At 36.0% G+C, this 13,102-nt stretch overlaps 1 protein-coding gene across 7 annotated transcripts in view; it reads right to left on the bottom strand.

Annotated features, from left to right (window-relative positions):
- Positions 1 to 13,102, bottom strand: part of LOC139759926 (beta-glucuronidase-like) — a 46,383-nt gene that overhangs the window by 22,013 nt on the left and 11,268 nt on the right. For all 7 annotated transcript variants that reach the window (XM_071682559.1, XM_071682555.1, XM_071682558.1 and 4 more), the window contains exons 4-10: positions 12,561 to 12,654; positions 10,795 to 10,970; positions 8,872 to 9,014; positions 7,395 to 7,603; positions 5,622 to 5,765; positions 4,962 to 5,134; positions 3,365 to 3,508 (exon numbers count right to left, since the gene is read on the bottom strand). In XM_071682559.1, the coding sequence (XP_071538660.1) occupies positions 3,365 to 3,508; positions 4,962 to 5,134; positions 5,622 to 5,765; positions 7,395 to 7,603; positions 8,872 to 9,014; positions 10,795 to 10,970; positions 12,561 to 12,654 (1,083 nt within the window). The remainder of the gene's footprint in view (positions 1 to 3,364; positions 3,509 to 4,961; positions 5,135 to 5,621; positions 5,766 to 7,394; positions 7,604 to 8,871; positions 9,015 to 10,794; positions 10,971 to 12,560; positions 12,655 to 13,102) is intronic.

Raw genomic sequence — 13,102 nt, 5'->3', positions numbered from 1 at the left:
AAAAGTTTAACATATTACTTTAACAATTCCAAACATATGTATGGTAGACAAAAAATATAATGGAAATGTGTAAAAAATGATCACTGTATTCATCCCTCTGCTCCAATCAAACAATTCTCATTTGTCAATGCACTACTGAACTCCATGAAAGGCCTCTATTTTCTACTCTTAAAACAGCTGAATACCCCTGTTAACATCAACTACTTTGCCTTACATTTACATCATATTAAACAAAGTCATACAAAGCATACAAGAGATCATGCTTGAAAATTAAATCAACCCAAGTACCCTATCCCTTTCAAAAGCCTGTTGAGGTGAGAGATGGGGATACTAATTCTGTTCAGTTCTTTCCCACATGCCCATTTACACTAAACCTTCCCCATATAAATGGGAATGGGGTTATTCATGACAGAATTCTTCTAATATTTCACATTCTTAAATAACAGGCAATTGCACCCATATCATGATCAGTACCATATAAATGTTATAATGCAATATATACTGGCTTCTGACATATATATTGCAAATGATCTTGACACCATCCTCCCCATATGGACAAAAACTAGTTAGCCAGCTTCATAACTGACCACCAAGCTAAAGTCACACTCAAAGCCTTCACCTCCAAAATTCTTAAAAATCTGAAAACAGAGTTACACCCTGAGCAATTCTTCCTCTGACTCTCTTCAATCTCTTTCTCCATGACCTCCCAACACCTCCTGCAGACCACAGTGGAAAAGTTCATTCATATGCAGATGACCTCACAATAACAAAAATACAACACAATATCAAGTAATTAGAACACTTGGCCACCCAAAAAAGAACGTTTGCATCAAGATAGAAATCTACTGACACCCTCCTAACTCCCTGACAGACATTAGTCCAACAAGCACCCTCCCATCACCCTACATGGAAAACCACTCCCCTTGAACAAAGCTCCTACCATATTAGGTACCTCATATGACATGATAAACATGAACTTAAAGTTAGAACAAACTAAATGCCCTCAAAACACCTACTGACATCAATTTTGGACAAGGAACAGAATCCCTTAGTATCCTCTACAAACAGTTCATATGCTTCATATGCTCCACCCTATATTATGCCTCACTAGATTGGTCATAGGCTCCACCCTATACTATGCCTCACTAGATTGGTCATCCAGCCACTCAAAAGCAAACACAACAAAACTGCAAACCACATAAAAGAAGGCTTAGAAACCATTAACTTTCAACATCTGCACACTGAAACAAAAATACCTCCCATATGATCGCAAATGAATGTGCCTAGCACACAATTCTTTACAATCACAACATAACCAGCCACTTACCCTAAAGTATAAGCAATAAAATCTCTGCTACTTCACACTTTAGCAACCTTAACTCACAGATCAACCCCCCTCCCCTCACATAACAAACATGATACTGGAAAACATACACACACTGTAATGACTCAAAAATTACAAAATATCTGCCCTCCTCATTCAAGTCTTAAATTCTACTCTACCAGACATAGAATAACCTGAAACGGCACTCCCAAGACATAAATGAGTTACACTTTCTTGCCTGTAGTTTTGATACATTTGTCTCTAAAATGCTAAAACACCAATTCAATATATGCCTAAGATTGTAATTTCCATTCAGAAGACAATTAATACATCTTTCTTAATTGTCCAGCACTCATCTCATGGACAGCACACAACACCACACTCTTTAACCTATGGTCCAACCATATAGATGATATCAGCTTCCTGTGCGCAGTGGCAGCTCCACAACAGGGGTTCCTGGGACAACAATTAATATATAAAACAACACATTACACATGACAGCTAGTGCTTCTTCAACTGTATGGAACATCTCTCCCTGTATTGCTAACCATAACCTCTCTCAATATCTATCTGCTTACCTATCATCCAAATTCTATTCCCATATAATATGGAGGATAAAGTCTATACAGCCTCCGTCTTGGTTATCTTTACTTTCTTTTTAGCAGCCAATATGACAAGGGCAACAATATGCCCTAATCAAGCTACATCAAGTGAAAGATAAAATAAGCTAAGAGAAAAAATTGCTTCAGGGATTCATTTGAACTTATCAGCTTTTGTAGACCTGCCTCTTGAAGGTGGGATGGTTATGGCCACAAGTAAAGACATATATCCTCAACTTACATCCAGTGTGTTCATTAAACAAAGCTTTTCATACCAACATAGGTTTTCTTTGTTCTTCACTTTGCACACTGACTTGATTCATCAGGCAAGAATATCATCTCACATTCCCATCTTGATACATATACAGTAACTCCATCACATATGAACTATTATTCCCTGGCATCCTTGTCTGAAATACATTTAGTCTTCAATAACTTATATACTAATTTGTTCAACTATTTTGTAAGTGATTTGTTGACACTGAAAAACCTTTGAATGCAGTAAAACAGCAGCTTTCTACTTAAATCCCAAAATACTTTGTTAGATTTTCTCAAATCAGCTAACAATGTGCTTGTTTCTTGACGTATAGCAGTATGGTTTACCCCAAACGTTTTACATGCCCTGGTTCAGTCCACTGACAGTACGTCAACCTCAGTATACCACATCGTTCTAATTCACTCTATTCCTTGTATACTTCTCACTCTCTTGTAGAGTCAGGCCCCAATCACTCGAAATCTTTTTCACTCCATCCTTCCATCTCCAATTTGGTCACCTGCTTCTCCTTGTTCCCTCCACCTATGACACATATATCCTCTTTGTCAATCCTTCCTCACTCATTCTCTCTAAATGTCCAAACCATTTCAACACACCCTCTTCTACTCTCTCAACCACACTCTTTTTATTTCCACACATAAATCAAAATGTCTATCCCTGGGGATAGGGGAGAAAGAATACTTCCCACGTATTCCCTGCATGTCGTAGAAGGCAACTAAAAGGGAAGGGAGCGGGGGGGCTGAAAATCCTCCCCTCTCGTTTCTAATTTTCCAAAAGGGGGAACAGAGAAGGGGGCCAAGTCAGGATATTCCCTCAAAGGCTCAGTCCTCTGTTCTTAATGCTACCTCGCTAATGTGGGAAATGGCAAATAGTATAAAAAAAAATCAAAATGTTAAATCTAAGGGTACATGTAAACAGTATGAGGCTTATCTTACTCTGTAATTGAAAAATGGCTCAACTTACTACAAGATGCTTTCCTAAAATCAAATGATACTACCATAAATGAAAACTTAAATACTGTAGAAGTAAATGACAAGGTAAAATACTCTAAACTTTAATATTCTACATGAAATTAAAAAGTATAATTCAAATCAGAAAATGGAAGTCAGTTTTCTTTAAATAAAAAAGCATAACAGCATACCGTAGCCTGTTTGACATTTTTCTGACCTGAAATAATCCTTTGCAGCTGCCTGGTTTGACTGAGGCTCATTGCCAACACTCCACATGATTACACTTGGACGGTTTTTGTCACGGCGGACAAGCTCCTTCATGACAGATATGTGCTTGTTCATTAAAGTCTCACCAAAACCACTGAAAAGTAGATTGAAATAATAAAAACAAAAAAATAACTTCCTTTAAGACACGAATTATTTCTTCAGACAATTACATACGGTCAAAACTCCCTCCATAGATTCAACCCAAGTTTTCGTGATCAGACACACCCCATACTCCTCTCCCTGATAGAGCCTGGCCAAAATGTATATCCATGGGATGATTCAAAGGATTTTTGCCAAGCATATGAGACACAATCATCAATGGAAACTTGTTCAGTGACAGGTGAAATTATTCTTTTACCTTAAACTATATCAATAATCAAGAACAGATTTTGTGTTTCCGACAAACTAACAAAGTGTATTACTTTTCTCTTTATAAGAGAAGATAGCCAGGAGTCTACATCAGTCTTTGTAGATCATGACTGAAAGAGGGCCTGAAAACTAAAACCTAATTTCTGTGAAAAGACATACTCACTTCAAAGTACCATAACAATATATCTATGATGTTACTTCAAGATGTATGATAATATGGAATATGATAAATCTCCTAAGACCCTAAATCCCTTTTTCACCTATCTAAGGAGAAAAGTCATCTAAGTAACCTGACTGAATGCAAAGGATGTCAGTACCATACATATGGAGCATTCCAAAGTTATCCCTCTATGCCAAACATACTTATAAGCTTAACCCTATTAAAAATCACCTGAGATAATATATCTATGAATCATCACTAACAAGAAGTCCCAATACATTCTTCAAATGTCAGCTCAATTATGTAGTCAAAACCCCTAACCTAACCCATAAAAAGAGAAAATATTTTGTCCAATGGTCATTATACATATCCAATATGTGCAGATTTACCAAAATTTGACATCACAGCCTACCCTTTTACCTGACCCTAAGAGTCAAGTCCAAGGCCAAGCCATGAGGACATGATAAATATAATAGTAAACTCCCCCCAACTCTTTTGTCATGACTTTGAACCTGGTTAATGGTGGGTTCACTTTCTAATGTCAGTCAACTTCATATTCAGATCATGGATCTAAAGTCATACCCATCTTACAAGTTAACTTAGTCAAGGATGAAGCTTCATCATTAGAAAGTTTACTCAAAGTATTGTATTAGATCTTACTGATGCCTACAGGGAAGAGAAAGGTAACATGGCAGATCCTTATTTGTGTAGTCAGCATAATTCCAACTGCCACTGGTTAGTCAATGATAGTGGTTTGACGAGCTACTTTATATCATTAAGTTTATCATGTGATTTATAGTCTAGAATAGGGTTTGGGCAAGAAATGAAAGCACAAGTTACCTCAACATTCTTTCAAGTTATAACTTCTGCATCAAGAGTACATTCTAGTTTGCCTGCTTGCTCATTTTCACAAATACCTTAGCAGTTGGGTGCTGACAAAAGTCCCATTCTTTAGACCCAAATATTAAACATTAAAGTGTTATCAACTGAAAAAATAAAATACAGTGATAATAGGCACCTGAGACCCACAGCTGGACTTTCATCAACGATCATAATTCCCTCCTGGTCTGCCATATCCATGATCTCCTCAGCATATGGGTAATGTGAAGTACGGAAGCTGTTAGCTCCCAACCATTTTAAAAGGCTGAAATCCTTAACTACAAGAGGATAATCCAGTCCTTTTCCTCGAATCTGTAACAAATAAGATTTTGACACTACTTATGTCATTCTCCACACCATAATAAAGGGTTATTGAGTTAAAAATTTATCATTCCACCATTATGGTGCTAACTATCATTCAGTTTTTGTCTACATTTACAACATGCCTTAAAATGGTAACATAATACACAGCAAAATTCAGTACATAAAACTACTGTAAAAAGATAACCTACATACCTTTTTTCTCTGAAACAGAAGTGTGGTCAAAGAAAAAGTTCCTCCACTAACTTATATAAAGTATCAGTACTATGAGCTTCAAAGGTCACCCTTAAAATACTGAAAAACTTTCTCAATTCATTCTTTTTCAGCTCCTAAACCCTTCTTAGAGAAAACTCATGAAATAAAATTTTACCATTTCCAGAGATTCACCAATTCACTCCAAACCGTAAAATCAACTAAAAATCATATATGAGAAAAATTGATATTAATCTAATTCTTAGAACTGAATTTCTAAACTCACATCAGCATCTTCATGCTTCCCACATCCTCGTAAGTACATTGGTCTATTGTTGATTGTGAGAGTTGTGGAGTTCCAGCCAACAGCGCGGATTCCCACCTTCTGGGGATAAATATCCAGTCTACCAGTTTCATCTGAAACTGCCACCTGTGTGAAAATGTTTGAAAAACAATAAAAGAATTATAAAAACTCAAAAATATCAATATATGGAAAAGTTAGCACATCTTCAGATAAGATGAAAGAGATTTGGAAAATGACAAATTTATATCTAATTCTGCAAAAGAGAAAACATTCTTGGGTATATCCCAAATGACCCTGATTGTTTAAGAACAACTTGTCCAATTCATGGAAAAGTTGGGTTTACTGAAATACACAGATGCTTTCAATCACAATAATCCTGAGGACTTGTTTATCAATCAAGACTACTGAGTTCCAAGTGATTTATTTCCTTTGCACTGTTCACTTACAATATATTTCAATGAATTCTATTTCTCAGTTATACTCAACTGCTTTTCCTAAATCAGCATGGCAGCATAATGAAAAAACTAACTACAGCCTTATTAACACACTTCTTCTTCAGGCATATTGCACTAAAACAGCCTCCCATCCAGTCAAACCACTCACAATTTCATAGTTTACCATGGCCACTTCATAAGCCCTAATTCTGCCTCTGCCCACTGGTTACTGCTTAAACTAAAAAGCTTTCCATTGATGCACACAATCTATTGGCTACATGGAGGAAAGTTTGTGAAGGATGTTAAGCCAGGCTTTGGCAATATGGCAACATTTTCTTTGATAAAGTCAATTAATCCTTAGTTACTGATATTTGCTCATTTGCAGTAAAGATGAGGCCAATTTTCTCAGAAAGATTACAAACTAAAGTGACTGTGACCATCCAAATAGTAAAATCAAACAGAACTTACATCAGAAGATCCTTAGTTGGCAATTTGCAAGGCACAAAGCCTACAGGAAATGGGGGATTAGGGAAACTGATCCTGGGAGACATGCCTAAAATCATATAGTGAACATTCCAGGGTTGAAAATAAGCATTATTATCATTTAAAAGTGACATGCTTATTCTATAAAGGGACAAAGAAATGATGTACAAAACTGTAAAGCAACAAGATGATGGGAAAGTGTCACCTCTAATGCCATACCTCCATACTCTTATGAATGAGCGAACAAGCTATGTTGTATAAAAGGCTACCCTGATGCTCACCCTAGCAAGATCACCTGGTTATGAAATTCCTCCTGCCACTCTTTAGAAATGGCAGTTTGCTAAGCTGGTGCACAAGTGGCCACATGACACTCATCCTATGCATGGATGAAATTTTGTGGTACTGCAGGAAACCCTAGATACTCAAAACATTTGACACTATGGTTGGTAAAATGGTATACATTATTCTAAGTGTGCGCACTTATAACTGTGGTTGTTGGAATCATGGTAAGCAAGAGACCTCTGCACCTCAGTTATATACTTTCTTTGGATTACCATTAGCTTAACTAAGAGACTCTTCCTTAAACCTATGCCTAACTTGATGGAACCTCAGAAAGGATACTAAACTTTAAGTAGCTTTAGCTGTACCTGGCATAAAAGCTCACCCAAAAAGAATCAAAATATTAGACGTGTCTTATTTCATCAATTTACATAACCATGGCAGACAGTTTCTTAAAAACAAAAATTGATGGCAAACTCAACATATTAATGCCTTGAAGATAATGAATATTTAACTCAAAAGCTCCTGGTAACAGGTTTCATTATAACACTAAACTTACCAGAAGTGTATACATGTATCCTGATTCTTCTGCCATAAGGTACGGCCACCAAAGACTTGCATTGGTTACTAAAATGGAGCCATAGCATCCCATAGCACTTGTAACATGATCCCCTTTATTGTTCAAGACTTTTATGGAGCAGCCAACACCTAGTAAATGCTGAGATTCTTCCTGGGATGTAGAATATGTTACATTGTATGTGATAATACCTGTAAAGGCAAGGAAAATTAAAATAATGCACTCTTCACAGTGCTTACAATATTTTTGTAATGATTATCTGACTTTCATACTATGGTTCTAAGAATGGAGTCATCAGAAACTGATCTTCATCTTATTTTTCCATAAATGCAACTAACATCTTCAAATACACTTGCCATCTCCACTTTTACAGCTGATACTTTGGAAAACAAGGAAAAAGGGCATTCAGAGAGATATAAAATTAATAAACCTTATGTGTAAAGGACTTTAATTCCATCATCATAAAGTATAGATTTGAATCTCACATGATACATAATCTTCTACAGATGAGGTAACTACACAACAACTTCAAAAGCCTACAAACTCCAAAACTCTATCCACCACTCACAGAGATCATCTTCCACTAGCTAGCCAATTACGACTCTAAAGACATATGAAAATCTAAATATACATGAAAATCATTATATCTATTCATCTTATTAATCCTAAGAACAGTGATACCTATTCATGAAATAACCCCCTTCCATGTACATGTAAAACCAGTGAATGTTAAATGAACCTCAGAAATGAATGAAATTAATAGAACCCAAAACTATGAAATTTCAAAACTAGCTGAAAGCTTATAAGGGCAATCTAAATCCAATGAAAAAAACAGCTCCTCTCATCAAGAGGAAGCATCAATCAAAAACCCTCACTGCAAACACTCAGATATGGAATTTTTTTCCTTCAAATATTACAGCACATAGCATATCTATTCATACTTTTTTTTTTCCTTCAAACATTACAGCACATAGCATATCTATTCATACACTTTTTCTGGATAAAAACTACCCCTCTCTACCTGTCCATTCACCCTTAGGCTCCCTTAAATAATGGTACAACACTTTCCATCACAATACATTTCCTAAATTTCTTCAAATTACGCCATTATGAGGTTCTTTGCCATTTCATGCATATATGACACAAGGTTAGTTTAACTAAGGATTAAGGAAAATTGACCTGTGGACATGCTATACACTGGAACTGGGTCAACACCTGTGCACCTCATAGTGACAAGAGAAAAAAGATATACTAAACTTTCATGGTAAAAAAGGAAGCAAAGCAACTCAGTTTCAAAAAACAGTCATTTAAAAAACTGAAGAACTCAATTTAAGAAAAAAATGTGAGTTATTATGGGAAAAATCTTAACCTATGAAAATGTATATGATATATTTACCCTATCTATGATAGCTAGACCTAAGAGTTTAATTAATTTGTTCCTCATAATCTATACACTTACCATCTTTTCCATCAATATCTGTGGTGACCAAGATGTCATCAATATATGTCTGTGGTGTTGTGTAAATATACACAGGTCGGTGCAAACCAGCATAATTAGTGAAGTCGAAGTTATATGACTGCGTAAAATAACCTGGTGGATATCTGGGGAAAAGATAAAAAGCATCTGAAATTTACCTTTCAATAAGGAAATGTACTTATTCCTGCACTCACTGAAGTGAATTATTGAAGTCATTTTGATCATTAATTATTATCCATAGTGAATCCTCAGCTGGCTGGCTGAGCAAGTATAACAGATTTCTCCAGTTGACTAAACCTTTTCTTTTTTCTGGAGGGGATAATCTTGGAATTTCAGAAAAAACTTTGTGCTTCCTGAAAAAAGGTTCTTAAAAGTCGACATAAATTTGTTCCTGGTTACACTGCCTTGTGCACGGGTGGGGGATTGAGTGACACAATCAAGGCCAAGGATTGGCTAATGGAAGAAAAGGCTGGTCAACAATCACAGTTTTTCCCTCGACTGTGTCACAGAACATTTCATTATGTTTTTGTGTTCCAATGAGATCCACTGCTAATTATTTTTTCTACTGATTTTCACCTTTAGAATTCTGTGATGTGTGCTGAAATCCCACCATGTAGTAACCTTATGCTTTGGATAGAGTTTACTCCAATATTACAAAACACTTCACTAGTCACACTAATGATAAATCCCTGACCTGTATGCAAAGACACTATCAACTGCCATGATGCAAAAAAAAGGATCTTGAAAAAAGAATGGACAAGTAAGTGCAGATCACCACTGCTATTTAGCTGGGAAAATGAAAAGACTAGAAAGATTCCAGAGTAAAATGTAGAGACAGAGGTCCTCTCTGTACAAGATCCCCATTCCTTACAAAAGCAATTTACATTAGCCCACAGCCTAATTTAGTAAGTATGAGAGTATAAATCTATGAGTAATTTCCCCTTAACATTTTTTAACTTTCCTACAAGGGAAAGAAACTAATTAGGTGGCCAGAAATTTCAAGTTTCGAGACCAGCCTACACATAAATTAGTGTTGTTATCATAGGTTTTACCATATCTACCTCCATGCAATCCTGCCCGTATCAAGTAGTTTTCACTATACAATAGTTCTGCTTTAGCTCTGTTAATTATTCATGCACAATAATTACTGTATAGTTACTTCTTCATGCACTATAATTATTGTATACATAACCACAAAATCAGCCACATCTATACTTTTTGTGTCAAATATTTGTCTTCTTGTGCCCTAACATCTATCCCATACTCCCTGTTTTTTAATTCCATATAAGCATTTTAATTTCTCTGCTTGCTTTCATACACAAAACAGTTCTCAAAATATTATACTCATCCATCTGCTCTGTACTTGCCAAACACACAGTCAAGAGGCATGCATCTTTCACTAACAGAAATTCAAAAAGACTTCATGCTTAATAGAAAAATCTTCACTATACCCATAATCATTTCATTCAGTACAATAATTTGTCAAACATTCTCTCCTATACAATAGCTACACACACCCAAATTTATACTCCTCCTAAACAATCTAGCAGGCAAGCAAAATGATAATATCTACATACCCCACGTTTTGAGTTGCTTCCACCTTTACCTTCTTTAGCTTTGCTTCCTTCGTCTCACTATCTCCTTTAGCTTCACTTCCTTCGTCTCACCATCTCCATTCTCTGTATCTATGCCAACTTCACATACACTGTTTCACTCATATCATTCTCTTAATTTTCTAAGACAAGCTGGTAGGCACCTAATCAGATCAATTCTGAAGTTGGAGGCAAATAATCTAACTAAAATCTGGGTTCAAACTAGCAGCCATACCATTTAGTGGCACAAGTTTGTTCAAAAGAAACTTCATAAACATTTCTTATCGATATAACAAATGAGAACACTTCTTACCTTGTTGAGTCATTATGGTGAATAATACTGCCCTGGGGGATGGTTTCAGGGGTGAGAGTGTTGTTGATGGCAACAGTGATGAGGTTCTCCTTCCCATACACCACCCCTTTTGTTATTTCTGCCATAATGGGTAGATGACCACCTTCATGTGAAGTCAGAGCTTCACCATTGAGGTACTGAAAATAATTTGACTCATTAGAAAGATGACTGAGGAATATTCTCTTTTGTTTTCTTTTGCAGCAACTGCTGTGACCACTCTCCTAATATTCTTGATGTGTTTTCACTTCTAATCTTTCGCAGTGTAACTACAAAATCTCACACACAACTGGTTCATCTGACCACACTCACAAATGTACCTGTTCTAGCAGCATCCTCCACTCCAGCAGTCCCTTCTAAACATGATTACTGGCACTTTAACAAAGCTAACTGGAAAAAATTATGAAAGTTCAACCATCCCTCACTATCTGCCATAATGAAGCTTCTCTCTCTATTCTAAAAGTATAATTTCAGCCACTGTTCTTGTGAGTTGTCAGAATCAGTACCAGCCCGAGGCCTAGTTCTGCTGCACGTCTGACTGCTGCTTAAGAGAGTATGGGAATGGAAACAAGTTATATAAGGAATAACCATTAGGATACCTCCTTCTTTCCTCATATAGTCTTTCTTTCTTTGTTTTCCCTCTTTTTATAACCTCTCTATCTTTGAAAGTTAGGTCTACAAACACCAAAGGTGCTCACATCAACACCTGTGAATTTCTTTTTTATTCTCATTAACTTGCCTTCCATCTGAGATGGCCAAAACTTAGGCATGCTTTAGCCCATGCCATGTCAGCTACTACAAATAAATTTTTCCCATTTCCCATTTCAAAGAAACTGATTATTCATCCCCTAAAAGTTAGATATCATTTGCAGTGTAGCCTTCTCTGACTGAGGGGCTCAAGCTGTTTACATAATTTTTGTAAACCTCGCAAACTGCATTCCAATGCGTTCCATCACAATCTTCACTCTCTAATGGGTTCCTGTTCTCTTCCTCAGTTTTATGACCTGCTGAACCTGACTACCTCCTTCACGGTTGCCATCACATCTAGCATAACTTTCTATAATTATGAACACCAAAACCAAAACTCTTACAATATATAACTGCTAGTGGCATAAACAAAGTCTGGAGGTTTCTATTTAGTAAAACCAGGTCTAACCAAGTATCTAAAAAACTCAACAGTCCAAAACCAAGTTTGATTATCAAATCATAAATGATTGCACACACATACTAACTTAATCATACCTTTCCATATAGCCATAAATATAAAATGCTCTGTAATATTTTCATATGCTCTACCAATTTTTCAGGTAAAATTTCATAAAAGTAACAATGCATGAAATCAAAGTACTTTTCCATCCTCAGACTGTTATGCAACCCCAGAGACCTTTTTATGGGGCTCCTACTAATTCAGTGCTGAAGTCCACACAACAGTAGGGTAAGGTGGGTTCCTTTACAGCAAGATGGCCTTCAATGAAAACATATATATCTTTCCACTAACTGTCAATTATATAACCTCATCAAAAGTGATTTACCACTCATGGTGCTATCATATTTCTTTTTATATGTTGGAGGCTCCAGTCATAGACAAATGTCCACATCAAGGCTTGGCCTTACTAAGACTGAAATTCATAGAGAATTATGAAAGGAAGAAACAAGGGAAGTATTTCCTAAGGCAAAATCCAAGAAAACTTCCCCAGACGATATAAGTTGAGTAACAAAATCATACTTACAATTATTGAATTATAATGAGCAGACCCCAAACGAAGCACCACTCTCAGATTATCAGACTGCCACCTTGTGGGTACATAGAAAGTACGATCATACCTACAACAAAAAGAAATAAAAAACAAACTGAATGTCTTCATACTGTAAATCAAAAACATCTAAGATATAGCAAAAGAAATTTCTATTACTACTTAAGTCTCTAAAAGGAGCACTGGAATAAACTATTGTACAAAAAAAAATACTCTGTAACAGTGCAAATAATTGGGTTAAGTTAAAATAAAGAGAATCTAGGGAGTATTTGATAAGCCACGATTTCTTTTCGAAAGATCTCTTCAAAAATGTTAAGGGGCATCTCCTCTTGTAAAAGTGGCATATAAATGCTTTAATACACATGAAACTTTAACTGAAATTCAATAATCATGTGCAGCCAGTCTGGCTGAAAACAAAGTTAAACTTGAGAAAAGAGGCCATTTGTAATGACAACCAAACAATCATAATATACAATGAAGAAATATTCTTTTTATCATTGGTAACCTTTTTTTCCTCA

The sequence above is a fragment of the Panulirus ornatus genome, chromosome 34 (genome assembly GCF_036320965.1).
Source record: "Panulirus ornatus isolate Po-2019 chromosome 34, ASM3632096v1, whole genome shotgun sequence".
Classification (NCBI taxonomy): Eukaryota; Metazoa; Arthropoda; class Malacostraca; order Decapoda; family Palinuridae; genus Panulirus; species Panulirus ornatus.
Note: the sequence above shows the minus strand (reverse complement) of the source record. Positions and strands in the feature narration are given on the sequence as shown.